This window comes from Diadema setosum, chromosome 9 (assembly GCF_964275005.1).
Source record: "Diadema setosum chromosome 9, eeDiaSeto1, whole genome shotgun sequence".
Taxonomy (NCBI): Eukaryota; Metazoa; Echinodermata; class Echinoidea; order Diadematoida; family Diadematidae; genus Diadema; species Diadema setosum.
Window position 1 is genome coordinate 34971785 of NC_092693.1, and position 19862 is coordinate 34991646.

General features: G+C 40.5%; 1 protein-coding gene across 1 annotated transcript in view; it reads left to right on the forward strand.

The window, feature by feature from the left end:
- Window positions 1-18276, forward strand: part of LOC140233337 (deoxynucleoside triphosphate triphosphohydrolase SAMHD1-like) — a 58642-nt gene extending 40366 nt beyond the window's left edge. The window contains exons 5-11 of the mRNA XM_072313447.1: window positions 2446-2655; window positions 4249-4340; window positions 8766-8822; window positions 9323-9515; window positions 16230-16334; window positions 17065-17175; window positions 18040-18276. Coding sequence (XP_072169548.1) covers window positions 2446-2655; window positions 4249-4340; window positions 8766-8822; window positions 9323-9515; window positions 16230-16334; window positions 17065-17175; window positions 18040-18276 — 1005 coding nt within the window. The remainder of the gene's footprint in view (window positions 1-2445; window positions 2656-4248; window positions 4341-8765; window positions 8823-9322; window positions 9516-16229; window positions 16335-17064; window positions 17176-18039) is intronic.
- The last annotated feature ends 1586 nt before the right edge of the window (window positions 18277-19862 follow it).

A 19862-nucleotide genomic window follows, 5' to 3' on the forward strand; every position in this document is an offset into this window, starting at 1 on the left:
CGGTTCGAACCGCATTTACTCGCATCGACTCGCTGCAACCCGCACCGTAAAACCGTATGGACCCTTGCCGTACACCGCATTGCCTTCATGCAACGGATGATGACAAGTTTTACATCTGGGTCGGTACGGATCGAAGTAGGTGGACAGGGGTCGACAGGGGTCGAAAAGGATTCAATAAAGGATTTTTATACGGTTCGATACGGGTCAATACGGGTCTCTACGGCTCAAACTGGGACGATGCGGTTTTAATTCCTTATGTACCTTGTTCGAAATCCGGCCGTGTGTGACTGTGACTGCAGCATAAATTGCCCTACATTCCGGGACTAATCCGGCTCATTTTCACCAGGACCAAATCCGTTTTGTGACCTGACCGTGTATGACTCTAGCATTTAGTCTTAATTAGCCGTAATTAATTGGTTGTAAATTAACGTAAAACTTCCGTCATATTAAGGCCGTGTCACACCTTGCCTTGCGTGCGACTTGCGAAGAGCAATTTTTGCTACCCGAAGGTCCCCACGGATGACCCGCATATGACAGTACCTAGCACGTATCTCACCCGTAGTTACCCGGAGTTGCGCGTGTGGGAATATTCGAGCGCGCAGGAAAATTTTTGCAGGCGGACAAGGATTTGGGCGAGTTTCGCATGCGTCTTACTTGCTGGACCGGTGCTTCTTACGTTCTACTAAAGTCCATTCCGTTTGACCTACGTGTAAGCACATGGGTGGCGAGTGAGGGCACATGGCAACTCGGTGAAGGAATACCTTCGAAGGAATTTGATATGGCAGAAGTCCCACACAGTGTCATCTGGTCATGAGATGGCACGCGCTTTCGGTGCAAAAGCATGGATCCATGGGCAACTTTCATACTTCGAGCGGGTCAACTGCCTCTGACTTGCGACAGCTACGGGCTCCTGCTGGTGTTCTGCGTGGACCTCTGCGGGCGATTTCCGCGACTCACCTGGAAAACTTGGCTGCGGGTAAATCGGACTTGCGTGCGCACCTCCGGACAACTACGGGCGAGGTACGCGTACTATGAACTGGTAGGTGCGGGCAAACTGCTCGGAGGTCCGGGTAGCAAACAATGTTCCCCGCAAATCAACACGCAATGCTTTTCCAGACACGGTGTGACAAGGCCTTAAACATGCTCAAAATTCGGTCCGGGTGAGCCGCTGGGTTTGCCCGCAGAGGTACACGTAGAACGCCAGTAGGAGGCCCTTAGCGGCAGCACCTCGCAGGCAACTTATACGAGGGTACTTTGCAGCTGTAACGCAGGTGCTTCGTAACTGAAAACGGATCGATTTTCAAGCTCTCATTCAGGTCACACGGAATACACGCAAGCAGCAGGTAAGCAGCACGCGTCAAGCAGGTAAAACGCAAGTACGGAACTCGTCAACATCCATGTCCGCCCGCAGAAAATATTCCTACGTGCTGGAAAATCTCTACTCGCAGCAAGCCCGCATAGGTTACCCGGAAAGGTGTGAAAGGGCCTTTATGGTCACGAATGTAACGATTAAAAAAAAAAAAATGGTTTTATAGGGATGTTATATTGACGTTTTAAGGACGTCATTAGTCTGCTATCAGGAAAGCCACTAATATATATCGTAATACGTCACAAAACTGACGTAAATATTACGCCATAGATATGTCGCTAATATGACGTGATAAATAGTCACAAACTGGCGTGAGATTTACGTCATAAATACGTCGCTAATATGACGCGATAAATAGTCACAAAACTGGCGTGAGATTTACGTCATAAATACGTCGCTGATATGACATGATAAATATGTTCCAAAACTGACGTGAAATTTACTCCATATATACGTCGCTAATATGACGTGATGAACCGTACGTCACAAAACTGAGGTGAATTTTACGTCAAAACTTCGTCGCTAATATGACGTGCTAAATACGTTACAAAACTGACGTGAAATTTACGTCATATATACGTCACTGAAATGACGTAAATTTTATGTCCTTAATTTGTCGCTAATATGACGTTCAACCAGTTTTTACCAGTAGCGACCAACTTCAGACGTCTTATTGACTTCAGTCTGCTATCGGGGGTTAGGCCCATCCATTGTAACCATGATTTTTTTTTGAGATGTTTCAGATAATCACGATAATTTGGCATAAAGTACATTGTTATCAATTATTGGTTTTAAGGTAGTAAAAACAGACATTTTCCATATATACAAACACATATACAATAACCTGCATGTATGCCTCTGATATCAAAAGATGTGGCCTCGTAGAGGGTTCTTGGTGCATAATCTTTATATTCCTATTTAAGACTGCATATTCATAGGTTAAATGGGGGTGTTTAACTTTGTCCTGTGTTCCTCCTTTACCCCTGGTTCCCATTATCGAGGTACAACAGTTATATTATAGTATGTAGGTTCACCAAGTTAAGTTGTGAGAGTGACACAATTTGATGCTCGTACAGATCTGCGAGAAGCAGTTCTACCTGTACCAGATCGTTAACAACACGGTCAACGGGATCGACGTTGACAAGTGGGACTACCTGGTTCGAGACGCTCTCTTCCTCGGGATCAATTCATCCTTCGACTTCCAACGAATCCTCTCCTTCGTAAAAGTCTGTGAAGTGGAGCAAAATGATGGAAGCGTGAGAAAAGAGCTTTGCTACAGAGACAAGGTGATTGTTTGGTTTCATTTTCTTAGGCTGTGTTTGTTTGTTGTTGTTTTTCTCTGAGGTTCACATACTTGCCTGCTGGCGCTAGATTAATAATGCAATCAGTGTTAGATTAAAAGTGTGCATTACATTGCACTATTAAGAAAGGAGAGAATCGCATTATAATGGGCCGAATGCATAAAACAAGCAATTGCTTGTAAGCAATTGCTTCAAGCAAAAGCACAAGCTCGTCTAGCAAAAGGTCTAGCTCAAGCAATTGCTTAAATCTATATGCATAAACTTTTGCTTATGCTATTACCTTTTGCTTGTCCCGCACAAGCAATTGCTTGCGTTTTCAACAAAAGGGACTTCACGCCTGTGCGAACACAAGAACAAAGGCGAGTGTGACAGCATGTATTTGAAAGGGCATGTGTGTGAGGACACATTTCCTGACATAGCAGAAGAGCTTTGAAATGCACATACAAACACATACACACACATCTATACACACACACGTATTATTGGCTGATTCCCATCACTGCGGCTTATAGTAGCCCGGATCTGCCAGATCGCACGCGGAGAGAGGTCTCCTTGCTCTCCACCGAAGTCAGACATCCTGATTTTCATCACATTTTGCGTGCTAACCACTGGACATTCCCGGTGTTGAAATGAAAAAGTGTCTTACACTACTCAAGAGTAATTTCTTGTAGATTTATACCACTCCTTCACAAGTGTGGTCTTTCTTTCATAAATATGAAAATGATTAAAAAAGGGAACGTTCCGGTTAAGCAAAAGCTCAAGCTCATTTAATAGAGCTTGGAAAATCGTAAGCAATTGCTAGCAAGAACTAGCAAAAGGTACGTTTTATGCATACGTTTTTAAGCAAACGCTTGGTTTTCTAAGCAATTGCTTGAGGGCAGCAAGCAATTGCTTGTGCTTGCTAGCAAAAGCTTCTGCTCGCAAGCAATTGCTTGTTTTTATGCATACGGATTCGAGTAAAAGGCTAGCACAAGCAATTGCTAGCGTTTATGCATTCGGCCCAATGTGCTGATGCAAAAAATCAAAGACATATGAACTTATCATTCAGAAAGAAAATGAAAATAATGTTTCAATCTCATATGAAAAAAAAAACTGTAATGAATGACTTATATCAAAATTCTACATATTATGACAGGGCTCTACACTAACTTTATTTTTGGTAGTTAGTTCGGGCCACTGAAAATCTGTCAATATGAAATTTTACTGGCAAGAAAAAGATAATGTAGTCCCTCGAAATAAAAGCACCCAACAATTCCATTTGTAACTCAGTTGCCCGATCGGGCCACTAAAAATAACCTTCCTAAAAATTCGGTAGCCGACATCAATATCTGTTGTCTATCGAACCCTGGATTAGAGCTGACATTGCCGATAGTGTACTCACATTGAGAAACAGATGTCATGGAAAGGGATATTATCAACATAATAAGTTTAAGACAACATGCCCTGTTACATTTTCTCAGTCAGCAGGGCCTGCAGGTAGCTGGAACTTTTTTCTCAAAGAAGAATGCATGTGAAGGAAACAGGCAGGCAAAATAGCTACAGTGGATTTGTTTGTTTGATTTTTCAATTTTTTTTCAGGTTGCAGGAGAGTTAAACCGCATGTTTGTTACAAGGCGTCATCTTCACTACTCTGCCTACCAGCACCGTGTTACCATTGCGGTTGAAATCATGTGAGATATTTACAGGTGTAAATGAAAATTGGACATGTGTCTGAGAAAAGAAAAAAAAAATCTTGTTAGCACTTTTAGAATACTGAGAGAAGAATTGTTCTGAGGGAGGAGAACCTTTTAGTTTGGAAGAAACTATAAAGGCTGTTTGGATGATGAAACCAAAAAAAAAAAAAGAAAAAAAAAAAGATGTGTACCATTTTTGTTCTCACAAAAACGATATTCTTTGACAACTAGAAGAAAATGTGCAAACGCCTACAGAGTGACCTCTTTGTAAAACGCACGCATTACACGCTGTGTTCGCGGTTTCTTTTAGAGTTGAACTGATGACGAATTTCGGGCTCGGCTGAGTATATACATATTAATACTACTAGGTGTTACGAAAAACATTTCCCACTTTTTACTCTTAATAGTTAAACTAGAAATGTCGCTTTGGCGACTGGTATGCCTCCGCCATAATGCATGATTTTCCCAATAGGTCTAGATAGTACATGTGGACAATGTGTGATTACATTTTCACAAAATTGGCAAAATATTGAAATGACAAGTTTGTCACAAATGTGTTGAATGTTTACCTTCCTTGACCTAGGTTTAATTGGATGAATAGGAGAGCATGTATCTAGGGATTTAAGGACTTTAACTCGGCTTTGACCCATTCATACATTTAGGCATTGAGTAATTTTCAAGGTACAGGTGTGGAGAAAAAGTGCAATTTCTGAATTGAATAGTAAATTGTTACCATTTTCATCTGGCCCTTGACCCTCAAATTCATAAGATAATCACTTTCAGGTAGAACATGCATAATATGTACTAAGTTTCAAGATAACTTGAGCCACTTCCGAGATATGGAGGAAAAAGTTAGTTCAGCACTTTCACTTGATCTTTGACCTTTTGACCTTTGAGGCAAAAAAGAAGAAAAAAAAAACTTTCCAGAGAATTTCTATTATAATTACACATGTATGCATACACCAAGTGTAAAAAAAAAATAACCCTGCTGGCATTGCATGATAGGAGGGAAATAGTAAAATTTTGAAGTGTTGCACTTGACCTTTGACCCCTGACCTTTGACCCCATGAACCCTACATTCTCTAGATAATCACTTCCAGTCAGTATATGTAAATACTATGTTCCATGAAGATACCTTGAACAATTTTCCAAGGTATGGAGAAAAAAAACTTTTAATATTTTTACTTGACCTTTTGACCTTTGACCTTTGACCTCATGACCCAAACTTTCACCAGAGAATCTTAATTGGGTAATACATGTATACACTAAGTTTCAAGAAAATATCTTCAGGCATTCAATAGATATGGTAGAAATAGTGAAATTTTATGTATTTGACCCTGACCTTTTGACCTTTGACCTTTGACCTCATGACCCAAACTTTCACCAGAGAATCTTAATTGGGTAATACATGTATACACTAAGTTTCAAGAAGATATCTTCAGGCATTCAATAGATATGGTGGAAATAGTGAAATTTTATGTATTTGACCTTGACCTTTTGACCTTTGACCTTGAGCATGTGCGCCCAAAAGTTGATAGGCACAACTTCACCCCCTAATACACATACATGCCAAGTTTCATTAGGATACCTCAACAGGTTTAGATAGTTACCTTGTCCACAAAATTCATTACGGACGGACGGAAGGACGGACGGACGGACGGACGGACGGACGGACGGAAAACCCGAAAACATAATGCCTCCGGCACCACTTCGTGGCGGAGGCATAAAAACTAAATATCAGATAAAACTGTCGTTGATATTAGTAATAGCTGAATAGTGTACAATTTAGTTGGAGGTAATTTGAATACGAAAGCCTAAATTTGTTTCATCAAATCCATGATCTATTTCAATGTTAGGTTCCAGATTTTGATCGAATTTTAACCCTCTGTACAAAACATGAACTTTACACGGTAACCAATGGTGTGTATGTGTGTGTGTGCCAAGAATGACCCTGAACAATGGACATGGCTACCACCTGTTCAGAGCTCGTCTGCAAGGCACATGAATGCTGTATCAATTATTCTTGTGGATTGCCCTGAGCACAACTAGTCTGAATTCATGACACAGGGTGAAATGCATGCACATGAAAGAAGTAAGCACATGTTTCCATGTACTTGCATACACCACATTTCAGGATGAATGAAGACTAGCTGTGATATAGTTTTTGAACTATTAACGATCAAAAGTGGGAATGTTTTTTTATCATGCCCCAGTCTCATAGACATCCCGGATCACCCCGGACCACCCCGGATCTGATCCGAGGAGAGATCCGTGTTGACGCCGGGAGGCCAACACGGCAACTTTTGGAGGTCAAAAACATCCGGCGTCATCCGGGGATTGCCGTGTTGGCAGAGCAATCCGGGGTGGTCCGTGTGGCTGCCGTGTAGCTGCCGTGTTGATCCGTGTAGATGCCGTGTTTGTCCGTGTAGACGCCGCGCTCTTCCGGCCTTATCCGTGTAGCTGCCGTGTTGATACCGTGTGTACAGTCATACCAAAATCCCGGATCTCCCCGGATATCCCCGGACGTCCCCGGATCACCGTGTAGATCCTTGAGCATCCGTGTTTATATGTGACTGGGGCATAACGCCTAGTACGTACGGATATAGTTTCGAGAACATTTATAGGAAAGCATATAGAGATCGTTGCCCAGTGAAATGACAATCGTATGAAAGCATTCACTTTGCCTAAATAGGTTTGTGTGTATATATAGGTTTTCCCATTCATTTTCAATTTTTTTTTTCATTCAATTTCACAAATGTTTACTTCAATTTCGTCGCAGGATGTCGGGAATAGGCCAATCTTACTTGCAAATTCGTCTTTCGTCGTTCATTTTCATATAAAGCCCATTCAATTTAGTCATTTGGCATACATTTTCGTCATTTACAGTTCAAATTCGTCAGTCTCACTCGCAGCACTCAAAGCAGCAGGATCGATTTCGCCTTTTGTCAATCATTTTCGTTAAATTTTCATTCATATTCGTCTCATATCTCTATCCGGTGTGATTTTCCAGTCTTTTATGTATTTTTTCCCCTGTAACCGTTCACATTTTACATTCAGGTGTTAACATACACACAAGTGTCCCCCCCCCCCCCGACACACACACAGAGAACCACAGATACAGACACGCACACAAGCAATCCGAGTACACACTGATACAAACAGACGTACCGTCTCGCAAACGAAAACACTGACAAGCGATTTCTGGGCAAACATGATTACAGACAAAATTTAAGTGTAGAATTGTAGCCTGTTTAATGTCAAAGAATGGATAACATGATTATGTTTGCTGCTTTTTAGGGTACAAAATTTAAAGTTTGCTTCATGCATTATGGTGCGAAACCTGAACATAACGAGTTAAAGTTCAAAATGTGACACTGGCATATTGTCCTGGGTTATGACTTTTGACTGTCGTTTATCCTTCAATCAATTTTGATCGGCAGTCATGTTTTTCGTGTTTATTGTCTAAACAAATGCTTAGGGAATAATGTGTAACGATACAATTTACGAGAGAAAATAGAAATATGTCGGCTTGAAGTTGGTTCACCATCAAAATAAAGAATCGACAACATCTGACTAATTTGAATGAAAAATTCGTGAAATTGTGTGAAAAAAAAAGGAATTTGATCTTCACATTCTGCGATCCGTCAGCGGGAGGGACGAATTTGAATGAAAATTGACGATTCTGAATGCTATGTCTTCGAAAATGTTTGACGAAACACGAATTACAATGACAATTGACGAAATTGAAGTTAGGATTTGCGTTCCACGTGCTTCTCGGGACGAAATTGAATAATAAATCTTTGAAACTGAATGACAAAAGTGCGAAAATGGATGGGAAAACCTATATTATATAATTATAAATCATGCATCAGTGCTCATCTTTACGCAGTGTAAGAGCTCTAGAGAAGACGGGATAATTTCTTGCCGTCTCGACTTTTTGGGTCTGAAAAGGAGAGAAGGCGAATATCGGTGATCTCGTCTTCTCGGTCAGTCGGTAAGAAGGTGAAGAATTATCATCTCGGCACTTGTAAGTTGCCGTAGAATAATGCACGATTCTCACTTTTGCGCCACATCTACTCTCGGATAGTTGGATATGGCCGCACGATGTCAATGACGTCCGCATCAATTCAAATTAAATGTCTGAGTATGCTGAAACTTGCTTTTGGTATAGTGTAGCCTAATGCACTTTGCATTTATCAATTCATATCTACTGAAAATTTAAGAAAGCAGACTGCTTACAATTTCTTTAACAGCAATTATTGTGTACATTTAGGCCTACTGAGACATTTCGCCAGAGGTGTATTCATTACATTGTCCATGAATTTGCGAAGCACCCCCGTGCATGCAGTGTTCTTTGAATAAAGACTATTGTCTCTGAAAATAAGGAAGTAGCAGGACAAATCATGTTCAATTTCTTTTCAGGTACAAGGACGCTTTCGTGGCGGCGGCAGGGAATCTCAAGTTTGAAGGAATGAATGGGTGAGTTTTGATAGCAAGACAAGCTTCCTTCGTCGTTATTAAAAACGAGCTGTGTTAAACAGAAGCAGAATGACTGATGTGTTTACAGTATGAGGGCGTGGATGTGTCATTTGACATTGATAATATTGCAAATCATCAGCAGGCATCATCAAAAATTCCAGTGTTGTCAAAACTCGTGATATTAATTATTGCCTTAATTTGAGTTGGAAAAATAACAAAGAACAAAAAAACAATCTTGAGCGTCAAGAATATAACATTTTTTTCTCTAAAATTATCTACTGTTTGTTTGTTACATATGTGAGTCAAAACTATGTAAGAGCTAACTGTTACAGTGTACGTTAAAATAAATTCTTTATACCCCGCCCATTAAAAACCAAGATTGCTTATTCAAGGAATTGTACGGAATGACTAAGAGAAATATTTATTGCGATGATTAGGAAACCTATTGAAAAGAGCGCAATCGGTGCCTAAAAGTTATATGTTGGTTGCATTATACGCAGGGAAGAGTTCAACCTTCTTCAGAGTGTGGAGGACCCGAAAGCGTTTACCCAGGTTACCGACGGTATTGTCCACGAAATCATCCGTTCCACATCCCAGGAGAAGGGCATGGTGAAAGCACGCAAGATTATCGAGAGGATTCACGAGAGGAAGCTCTACCAGTGCATCATCGAGCTCCCCCACGCACAGAGAGAGGTCTCCTCCTCCCCTCTCTATCCTTGTCTTTATATTCTTTCGTCACCTTCCTATAACGAACTTTCCTCCATTGTTTCCGGAAGGGACGCTCCTTGTTTATGAAATGAACTAATGAATATTCATCAGTACTTTATAGGGGAATATCGCTGCACTAATTGTGCAGTACAGTTTTGCTTGACGAAGAACGCAGTATAACGGTCAACGGTCATTTACATGATGTATGTATAGTTGAGAAAAATGGGTATCCGAACAGCGATAAATAGTGTATCCAGGCACAAGCTTGCAGTTCCGATGTATATTCCCTACATGGGCGGAATGCAAGTTCAGGATGGTATAAAGAGTGATCAAGTTCATATAGCGATAGCCTACGTGAGGAAGTTGAGGTTATCCGAGTTTCACTTTATCTCGCTGTGAACATTGTACATGTATAGGAAGAACACGTGCAGGAAACCAAGAAAAAAAGTTCCAGTAGCCACGATGAGGAAGTCCTTAGTGAGAGTTTGAAACAAGAGTCCAACACAGAAAGGTAGGAAAAATTAAGACCAGTGGAATACAATTTAGGTATACAGGACCAGGGGTTGCATGCATGATTCCAACAAAAGTGGAGACGGATGGTGAACGGCAGATTGGAAACAGTGGGAGTATGGCAGAACTATTCTTACATAGAGGATGGGGTCAAGTTTACTGGATGGATCGGAACAAAAGCAGAGTGCATGGAGGGGAAGGTTGACAGGAAGTCTTACCGGAGAGAGAGAGAAAAAGATAGAGTGGGTGTAGTGGACAAAAGGCTACGCCTAATTTCAATGACCATGCAGTTGGGGTGGAAATGACGATGTTGTCTGGTTGGCAGGAAGTATCACCAAGAACTCACCAATGGGAAGGAAGAAAAGGTCTACTCCAACCCAGTCCTTACGCACTGCCACGATGTGATTGGTCGAGGAGGATGACCGTGGTCAGCCATCTGGGAATCTTGGTGAGTTGTGATTGGAGGATGTCAATGAATGTCTGTCCGGCGATACACATTTGTGTAGAAGATAATATGGTTAAGGAACACGGTATACAGAGTGTAATAAACGTGGCAAGAGGAAGATACAAAAATCTTAAAGCATTTTTTCTCAGCATTCACATCACTATTCTTGGTGCGTCTATTGTATATCAATGGAAGGGATGTCGCTGAGTGACTATGATCACCACAGCCGAGTTTGCAAGGCATTTGCATGATTTTAAAATGCATCGCTGATGTGTCGGCTCTGAGAGAGGAACTGTACGAGCAGATGGCATCAGAACACCACTGTTTGAGTTTATCGAGAGGACAACGTCAAGAAGATGCCCCGCAGAATCTCCACAATCACCCGAGTACAGGTACGTTACATTATTTTTCTATCTTTTTGTTGGGTCATTATTTAGGTCTTTACGCGGTAAATGCAAAATACGACGTTGTACGTGAATTCACGTGTATACGTTAGAATGTCAAATCAAAAGTATAGGATTGCAACTCACAAATGGCTTGTATGCTAGATACAAATTTTCTGTTCGAAGTAAATTATTCGTAGTGTTGATGCTAACACGCGCTTTAATAGTTTCCGTTTTATAGATGACCACAGTTGGAGAAGTACCGAACCTGGTCCGCGGGAAAGTCATGTCGGAGGAGCGCGAGGAACCAAGCAAAGTTGGACATCGAATAGCAGTGGGAGCACGAACGAGACGTAGAGCTTAGAGTCCTCAAACATCAAGAAATGGAGGGAGTACATCATCCACCCCAAGCAGGAAGCGTCAGGCCGAGGAACATGCTCTCCCCAGCTAAAAAGTCAGCTGCAAATATACCACATGAGAAAGGTCAAACAAATTGTAAAAAAATATGACTGATCACTTAGTTCCTTTTATTCCGTGGGGAGAAACGGTGCAAAGGCAACGCCATTGAAATACGGTCTCGAAGAGATCAGGGCTTTTGAAAACGCTTTTCAAATGAGAAACTGCAGAGTACTTGTCATTTCGAAAGAATTTTGAACACGATAATGTATTCAGGGTCTGAAGATTGAGATCACGCCATATACCTTTAATGACATAACGAGTGCTTCGACTTGGTTACCTCCCTCAGCGAATTTTATCGCAGGTCTTACTTTTGTTAGAAGTGTCTGATGGGGTACGATGTAAAATTTGAGCACAAAAATGTGAGAATGCTCGCTATCTTTGCCACGGTAAACACTGATCTGCACCATTGCAAGACGCAACAAAGCGACACTGCGATAGGAGCAATTGAAATTTCAAGAACGATGATTGTTTTCGCACCCACAAAGAAAAGAGAATTTGTTGGAAAATTTACAAATGTCCACTTTGTAAGGTATTTTCAACGTCAATTTGCCGAGGAAATACAAAACGATTCAGAGTGCGGGTAGACTTTGTGTATGTCTGCATGGTTTGTCAATGTTTGTTAAAAGTTTATATATCCGGGCCATAGGTGTTATATGCAGTCCGTTGACATCACGCAGAAGTTAGATAACATCAAGTCTGAGGAGCCTGTGGTGGGGAGAAAGCCACACGTAGATGAGGTCGATGCTGTTGGAGCTGTGAGCGATGAAACAGACCGGCCTCGTAAATGGCACAGAAAGGAAAAGAAAACGAAAGGCACGAAGAAAACATTCACATCCTTTTGCAAAAATCCCCGATTTTTTATTTGGATGATGATGCGCATTTTCAGAAGCTTTTCATTGAGGTTCAGAACCCTTCGACCTGATGGCAGCCATGGCCAAATGTAGGACATTAAACGTGTCATTTTCATCGAGTGACAGCTCCTCGTATGGTTGGTGCGCTGACTGCAATTTGGTGCTGAAGGCATAGGGCGTCAACTGGTCCTTTCTAGCCAAAGGCATACTGATCGGTTAAGGGGCATGAAAGACAACTCCTACAACATCTCTGTCCCGAGACCACCCAATCATGTCATCTACAATGTTGTCGAAAAGCCCATTCAAACGAGGTAGCATGTCGATCAAGACACCGTTTCTCCCCACGGAATAAAAGGAACGAAGTGATCAGTCATACTTTTTACAATTTGTTTGACTGACTTTTCTCATGTGGTATATTTGCAGCTGACTGTGTAGTTGGGGGAGAGCATGTTCCTCGGCCTGCCGCTTCCTGCTTGGAGTGGATCATGTACTCCCTCCATTTCTCGATGTTTGAGGACTCTAAGCTCTACGTCTCGTTCGTGCTCCTACTGCTGTTGGATATCCACCTTCGCTTGGTTCCTCGCTCTCCTCCGACATGACTTTCCCGCGGACCAGGTTCTGTACTTCTCCAACTGTGGTCATCTATGAAACGGAAACTATTAAAGCGCGTGTTAGCATCAACATTACGAATAATTCATTTCGAAGAGAAAATTAGCATCTTGTATACAAAGCCATTTGTAGGTTGCAATCCTGTACTCTCGCTCTGACACTCTTACGTATCCACGTGAAATCACGTACAACGTCGTATTTTGCATTTACCGCGTAAAGACTAAAATAACGACCCAACAAAAAGATAGAAAAATAATGTAACGTACCTGTACTCGGGTGATTGTGGAAATTCTGCAGGGCATCTTCTTGACGTTGTCCTCGCGATAAACTCAAGCAGTGGTGTACTGATTCCAACTCTTCGTAGAATTCCTCTCTCAGAGTCGACACGTCAGCGAGGCATTTACAATCGTACTAAATGCTTTGCATGCTCGGCTGTGGTGATCATGGTGATTCAGTGACATCCCTTGCCATTGACATGATTGATATACAGTCGACGCAATCAAGAATGTTGATGTGATGAACGAAGTTCATCGAATGCCGAGAAAACCTAAGAGTTTAAATCTATTTGTATCTTCCTCTTGCCACGTGTATTTCACTGTGTATATCGCGTTCCTTAAAGGACACGTTCACCTCCGTGTACATGTGGATTAACTGAATGCAGCAATATTATTAGAACAAATTAGTGAAAGTTTGCGGAAAATCGGAAAATCCGTTCACAAGTAATGAATTTTTCAAGTTTTTTACGCAATCACTGCTGGATGAGAAGACTACTAGAGTGTATGATGTCACATGCGTACAACGATATAAGGAAAACATATAAAAGAGAATTTCACATTTCATTTCTTGAAAATTGCACATTTTTCGACATGCCACTGACGTATGTTATGGGTGATATTATTCCCCCTGTCTTCTGAAAGAGGCAAGTCAAGCGTTCTTTTATTATGCAAGAAAGGTGAAAATATGTTGAATTTTCTTTGTTTTCTTTATATCGTATTACACATGTGGCATCACAAGCTGTAGTAGTCTTATAATGAAGCAGTGACTGTGACTGAGCAGAAACTTCAAAAATTCACAACTTTTGAACGTGTCGTCCAATTTTCCTCAAACTCTCATTGATGTGTTCTTCTAATATTGCTGCATTCACTCAATCCACATGTCTGTTGAGGTGGACTTGTCCTTCAACCATTATCTTCTCCACAACTTTGTATTGCCAGCCATACATTCACTCACGTCCTCCAATCACAACTCACCGAGATCCCCGGAGGGCTGACCACTGTCATCCTCCTTGACCAATCATATCGTGGCATTGTGTAAGGACTAGGTTGGAGTAGACCTTTTCTTCCTTCTCATTGGTCAGCTCTTGGTGATACCTCCTGCCAACCAGACAACATCTTCATTTCCACTCCAACTGGCACTAACTGGTCACTTAAATTATTCGTAGCCTTTTGTCCACTACACCCACTCCTTCATTCTCACTCTCCCTCTCTCTCTCTGAAAAGTCTTCCTGTCAACCTTCCCCTCCATGCACTCTGCTTTTGTTCCGAACCATCCAGTGAACTTGACCCCGTCCTCTTTGTAAAGGATAGCTCTGCCAGTGATTTAAGTAACACCTCTGTCTATAGAGTCTAGTTTATCTTCTATTGTACTACGTCTGGTTTACAGAGAAGACCTTTCGAATTTACAGTTAGCTATTTCGAGCAGACCCCTTGAAAATGATTTCAGGTGATTTAGTGGAAAATCAAGCACGCATTTTTTTTTTTATAAGAACACGGCAGTTTTACTGCCCCGTCCAACTTGCTTCTCCCCTGAGTTACACACTCCTGTCACTCCTGCCACGAAGAACTAAACATTCTTTCCCTTTTGCAATATTTGCATACAATTCGATATGATGGTCCTAAGTATAGGGCCTACTTCTAGATATTTTGACATTCTTATCCTTGAAATTCTTCCACAGGCAAACGATGCTGACATTTTTAGATACGATAATTCTTCCTTGACGGCATATTTGCAATTAGTATTTTTACCAATTACTGTTTTCATTCATTATTTTGTTCTTTGACGTTTTTCCTCTGACATTTTCCCGCTGACATTTTTACACCGAAACGGTTGGAATGGGCGGGCTTATAGACATACTGAGACATAGGGCATTAAAAAGTGGAAAGAGCTAAGAATGTGACAAGGTGTCTTGTATCACACAACTACCGTTTCTTAATCAAAATGCGGGACATTCACAGTTGTTGTTTTCGTTCTTTATTTAAACTGACACCTAAACTTTATGCCCGTGTGCAATATGATTTCTACAAAACGCCGCTTGCGGAACGTTTTCAAAAGTGGGGGGGGGGGGGGGGGTAGGGGTACTTCCGGGTTTCATGAGCTAACAAGCAAAAAAAAAAAAAGGCCCTCAGTTTGATCAGCGCAAAAGAAAAGCCTTACCGCACTCACACTTCAAGGTAGGGAAGGGGCCAAAGTAGTGACACCCTATGTATTCCTCTGTATAGGGGGGGGGGGGGGACGAACCCCCACCCCCCGTTCCGCCTGTCCTGAATAATGATAACATACAAGTAGAAAGATCTATAAACTTTGAACTCAAAATTGTATCTATTTTCACTTTTCACCTAGAACATGAAACAAAACTAAACACACGCAATTGTAACATTTAACTTTAAGTTATAATTGCAGAAGGGTGAAACATAGGCAATGATAGGTGTCTATGCAATTAACTAAATATTACCAATATCAGGTGGAGAAATATACTTAAAAGGTAATTACTCATGTATAGAATAAGTCCCAGGGATAATGATAGTAATATTTATAATAATAATAATGATAATGATAATAGGACGGTCGCATTAATCAAGGAAAGCCACTTCAGTGTTACCGGCACTGCTCTACCCGATCGAGGGCCCTCCTATTGCTGTTATTCTAGCGTTGCCAGGAATCCATTTATACACCTGGGTCGAGATGGACATGGTGGGTAAAACATCTTCTCCAAGGACGTAAGCACTGGCGGGAATCGAACTCGGGTCCTCTGATTGCTAGTTGGGAGTCTTTCCACTAGGCCACATCACCCCCACAAATGAGAGAGAGAGAGAGAAAGAGAGAGAGAGAGAGAGAGAGAGAGGAATAGAAGTACTAGTAGATTGAAAGAAAAATGAAAGCAGAACACAAAAACATACAAACGCCCACAAACATGATACACACATAAACTGTTGTTAGAAGATTAAACACACCACCTGTGGTTCATTATCACATGATTTGAAAAAAAAAACTGCTTCATTTGGTCAGCATTTGTTTTGTTTTGTTTTTTGTTTTTTTTATTTGGTTTTGTAAATTTTGGTGTCACTGAACGAAATTTGAATAAAGAATCCCCCCTAAAAAAATCCTTACAGTATTTTATGGTTGGTTGTAACTGGTCGAAATGTTGAATTGTTTCTGCATACAGTACTTGACAGACAGTGATAAAATCAAGAACCGCATTGGAGTAGACGACGACGACGACATATCTCCAGATGAAAGGATTTGGAAAAAAGAAAACCTGGCCGTAGAGGTAAAAAAAAAATGACTGATATATTTGTCAATTTGTCAAACGTCTCTTCTTTTTTTTTTTTTGAAGTTTTATGCTCTGTTATCATCATATGTTTCTATTAAAGATATTCTCATAGTGACACGTTCTATTGAGTAATAATTTTAACATGGAGAAGAAAAAAACATTAATTTTGGGTAAAACATTCCTTGCAATTTTGTATTAGTCTTTCCAAAGGTTTTAATAGGAGTGTATAAGAGTGTATTATGAGACATTCTTCCTGTTGCTCACTGGTATGAAACTGCCTCCTCTTGACTCCCGATCGATGGCTGGGATATTTATTTGTCACACTCCCTTCAACACTATAATAGGCAGAAAAGGTCCACGAGACCGACACTACGTAATGCCCCGCGATGCAATGTTGTTCTCGTGGGCCCCTTTTTTGTTCGTTCGTTTTTGCCTGGTGTTGGAATGATGGGTCTTGTTTGCCTAGAGTGGGCTTTATTTGCCTATTGTGTTCAGGCGGTGGACCGTATAACTAATGGGCCTATTTTACTTGATGTCGTCGAGCTCGTTGGCCCTGTTTACTTTAGTGTTTAGTTCGTGTGCTGTTTGACTCGTGGGCTGTAGGACTAGATCTCGTGGGTGTAGAACTAGTGACATGCACTCGTATGTTCTCCCTAGACAAAAAAAAGAAAAGAAAAAAGAAAATCAACACATTCGAACTATATACGATCAATCTATTTTACAACAGGTGTCGAGCTTCACTTACGGCATGCAGACAAAGAACCCGTTTGAACACATCCCGTTCTACACGAAGTCACATACAGACAAGGATAAGGCTAAGAGCTTGCCGGATGATAAGGTAAAGAAAGCTAGGGATGGGACAGAAATCCAGTCATAACGCTCACTATTTACAGATAGACAAAGGCAGGAAACGAAAACATGCATGATATAATAATTATCATAATAAATAGTGCGATAAATCGCAAAACTTGTAATTGGCCGGAATGATTCGGCTTTAAAGATACTAATCACATGCGATGCAATACAGGTCTACATATAGGGTACGTTTATTAACTCACTTCTAGCACAGAATAATGTTTCCAAACAACTTTCAGGGAGTTTTGGGCAGTTGATAAACGCAAAACTGTATTGATTATGGGGTTTTGAAAATGCGAATAAAAAAGCGATCGCAAACGCGTTTGTGTAGGAACGCAAAGTTGTTTTGAAACGCATTTATAGCTCAGACCTTCCCGCAATAATTAAAAACCAACTGTACGTCTCCGCTCCTTGGGTCAAGCTGCCCAATAGAGCTGCGCAGTGACAAAGGCCTCCAAATTGACTCACGAAAGACAATTCGAGAAATGAGATCCGAAAAGCGTTTGCAAACACGTTTTGATAGTGGATATTGCGACTCGTTTCAATCATGGGAAATTTTTGACAAACGCAGCCCCAGTGTACTCTAATGCTGGCAAAGTTTAGCATAATACATGTAATTGGAGCATGTGGTTAACTTTTGAATTAATAAGTTTTCAGTCAGGTGTATACAATTTTAGTAGGGAAGTTCGTATCAAGGGATAAACAAAGCTCAAAGAATTTGCATGCTAATGCTAATGGAAGAGGTTTCTCGCATGTTGCTTTAAGTATACCAGTATAATGCTCAGTAACATGAAATTCATTGTCATATGAATTCTGTTGTTGTAAATATGACATTATCGAATTACAGTGGCCAGTGGATGTGCCATCAGATGAGGATAAAATCGAGGATAAAACAGTTCGCATCTACAGCCGAAAATTCGTGAGAGGGGACGTTCTGAAGAAAGCTAGGGATGACTTTGAAAGAAATCGTGCGAAGAAAATCAAACGGGAACGCCAGCCCTCTCAAGCCGAGGAGCCGGAAGCTGGAGTTACCCGCATGCCGCCTAGGATCATTTCACATCCATCTGATCAGGGTTCTATGTGATTGCTCACTTGTCGTTATAACGACTATCGTAATCATTGGCACAGCATTGTCATATAATACTGCTGTTTAAATATAGTTCGGTTTTTTTTTTCCTTTAACTTTGCTGGACTCGGAACTTCCAGTGACCATAACATGATACAATCTACGAAAATTACAACATAATGACCTTGAGTGCTTTACACAGTAGTTGACATGTGTATGATGAAAATTAGAGGTAATTAATCTTGATTTCGTTACTTCACAGATACGATCAAGTGGATAAGTATGTTACTATAATTACAGTGAATGACTGTACAATTAAATTTCCTCCGAACAAAGAAAGTTAGTACAGAAGCAAAACGAATATTTTGTCGATTTTTCATGTTGTTACTCAAAGAAGATCAAAATCATCACATGTTAATCACTCTACTTTTGTTTCATCAAACCAGCCAAACGACTGTTGAAATTATGATGTAATTCATGATATACAATTACTACCTTTTTGTGCGATGACACTGATGGTGCTGTATTAAACATTACGAAGATTTAGCTTGATCAATAGTGTCATTATCCTAAAAGTTGAACTTAATGGTTTCGAAGCTTATTTATTCTGACGTATTGTATTGGCACATCCAGAGTTATCGCTTCACCTATACTGTATAAAATCATACTCATCACTTGCCTTTCCCGTTCTTGCAGTATTAAGCGTTCGTGCAAATACGTAAACAGATTAATAAAAGAATAAAGAAATGAAGCTTTTCTGAGTTGTACAAAGCGGTACAAAAGGTGTCGAATAATGTCATAGATTCAATACGATATCAAAAGACCTGCGTGTAATGGGTCAATGAAATATTAACATAAAGCAAAATCACGTTAATCAAGGACGGCAAGATTTGTACATGTCAATTAATGATATAGTCGGGGATCAAACTCTTGCAGTAGGTAATGATTTAATACAATGTGTATCGTGTTTACCACATGTATAAGTAATGCCATACTTTATCTTATATTTACATCAATATTTTCTTATATTCATTCATCGATATTGTAATACGCAGTTAGATTTGACGCACTTGAATCCATGTGTGATATTCATTTGTAAATCTTTGTGTCATGTGATTGAACGCCCAACAAAGTTATTTTGAATCCTTGTGAAATTCTTGTCTTTATGTCAGATAACCGAAGCTGAGAAATAGAAAGTACAGAGGAGCCTCTTACTACTACAACAACAACAACAACAACAACAACAACAACAACAGCAACAACAACAACAACAACATCAACTGTATTGAACATGTATGGTATGGCTCAATTGTATATGTTATATCAATGGTAACCTCTATGATAGATGCTTGTTCCATGGTGTACCATTTCATGTAGATATATGGTGAGTGGTGTATATGGTACATCATGGTAGATGCTTGTTCTATGATATACCATATGGTGGAGTAATGTGGCGAGCAGTATGTATGTGGTACTTCTCTATGGTATAGATGCTTGTTCCATGGTTTACCATATGGTGGAGTAATGTGGCGAATGGTATGTACAAAATGTATAATCTCTATTGTAGATGATTGTTCTATGGTATACCATATGTAGATTTTATG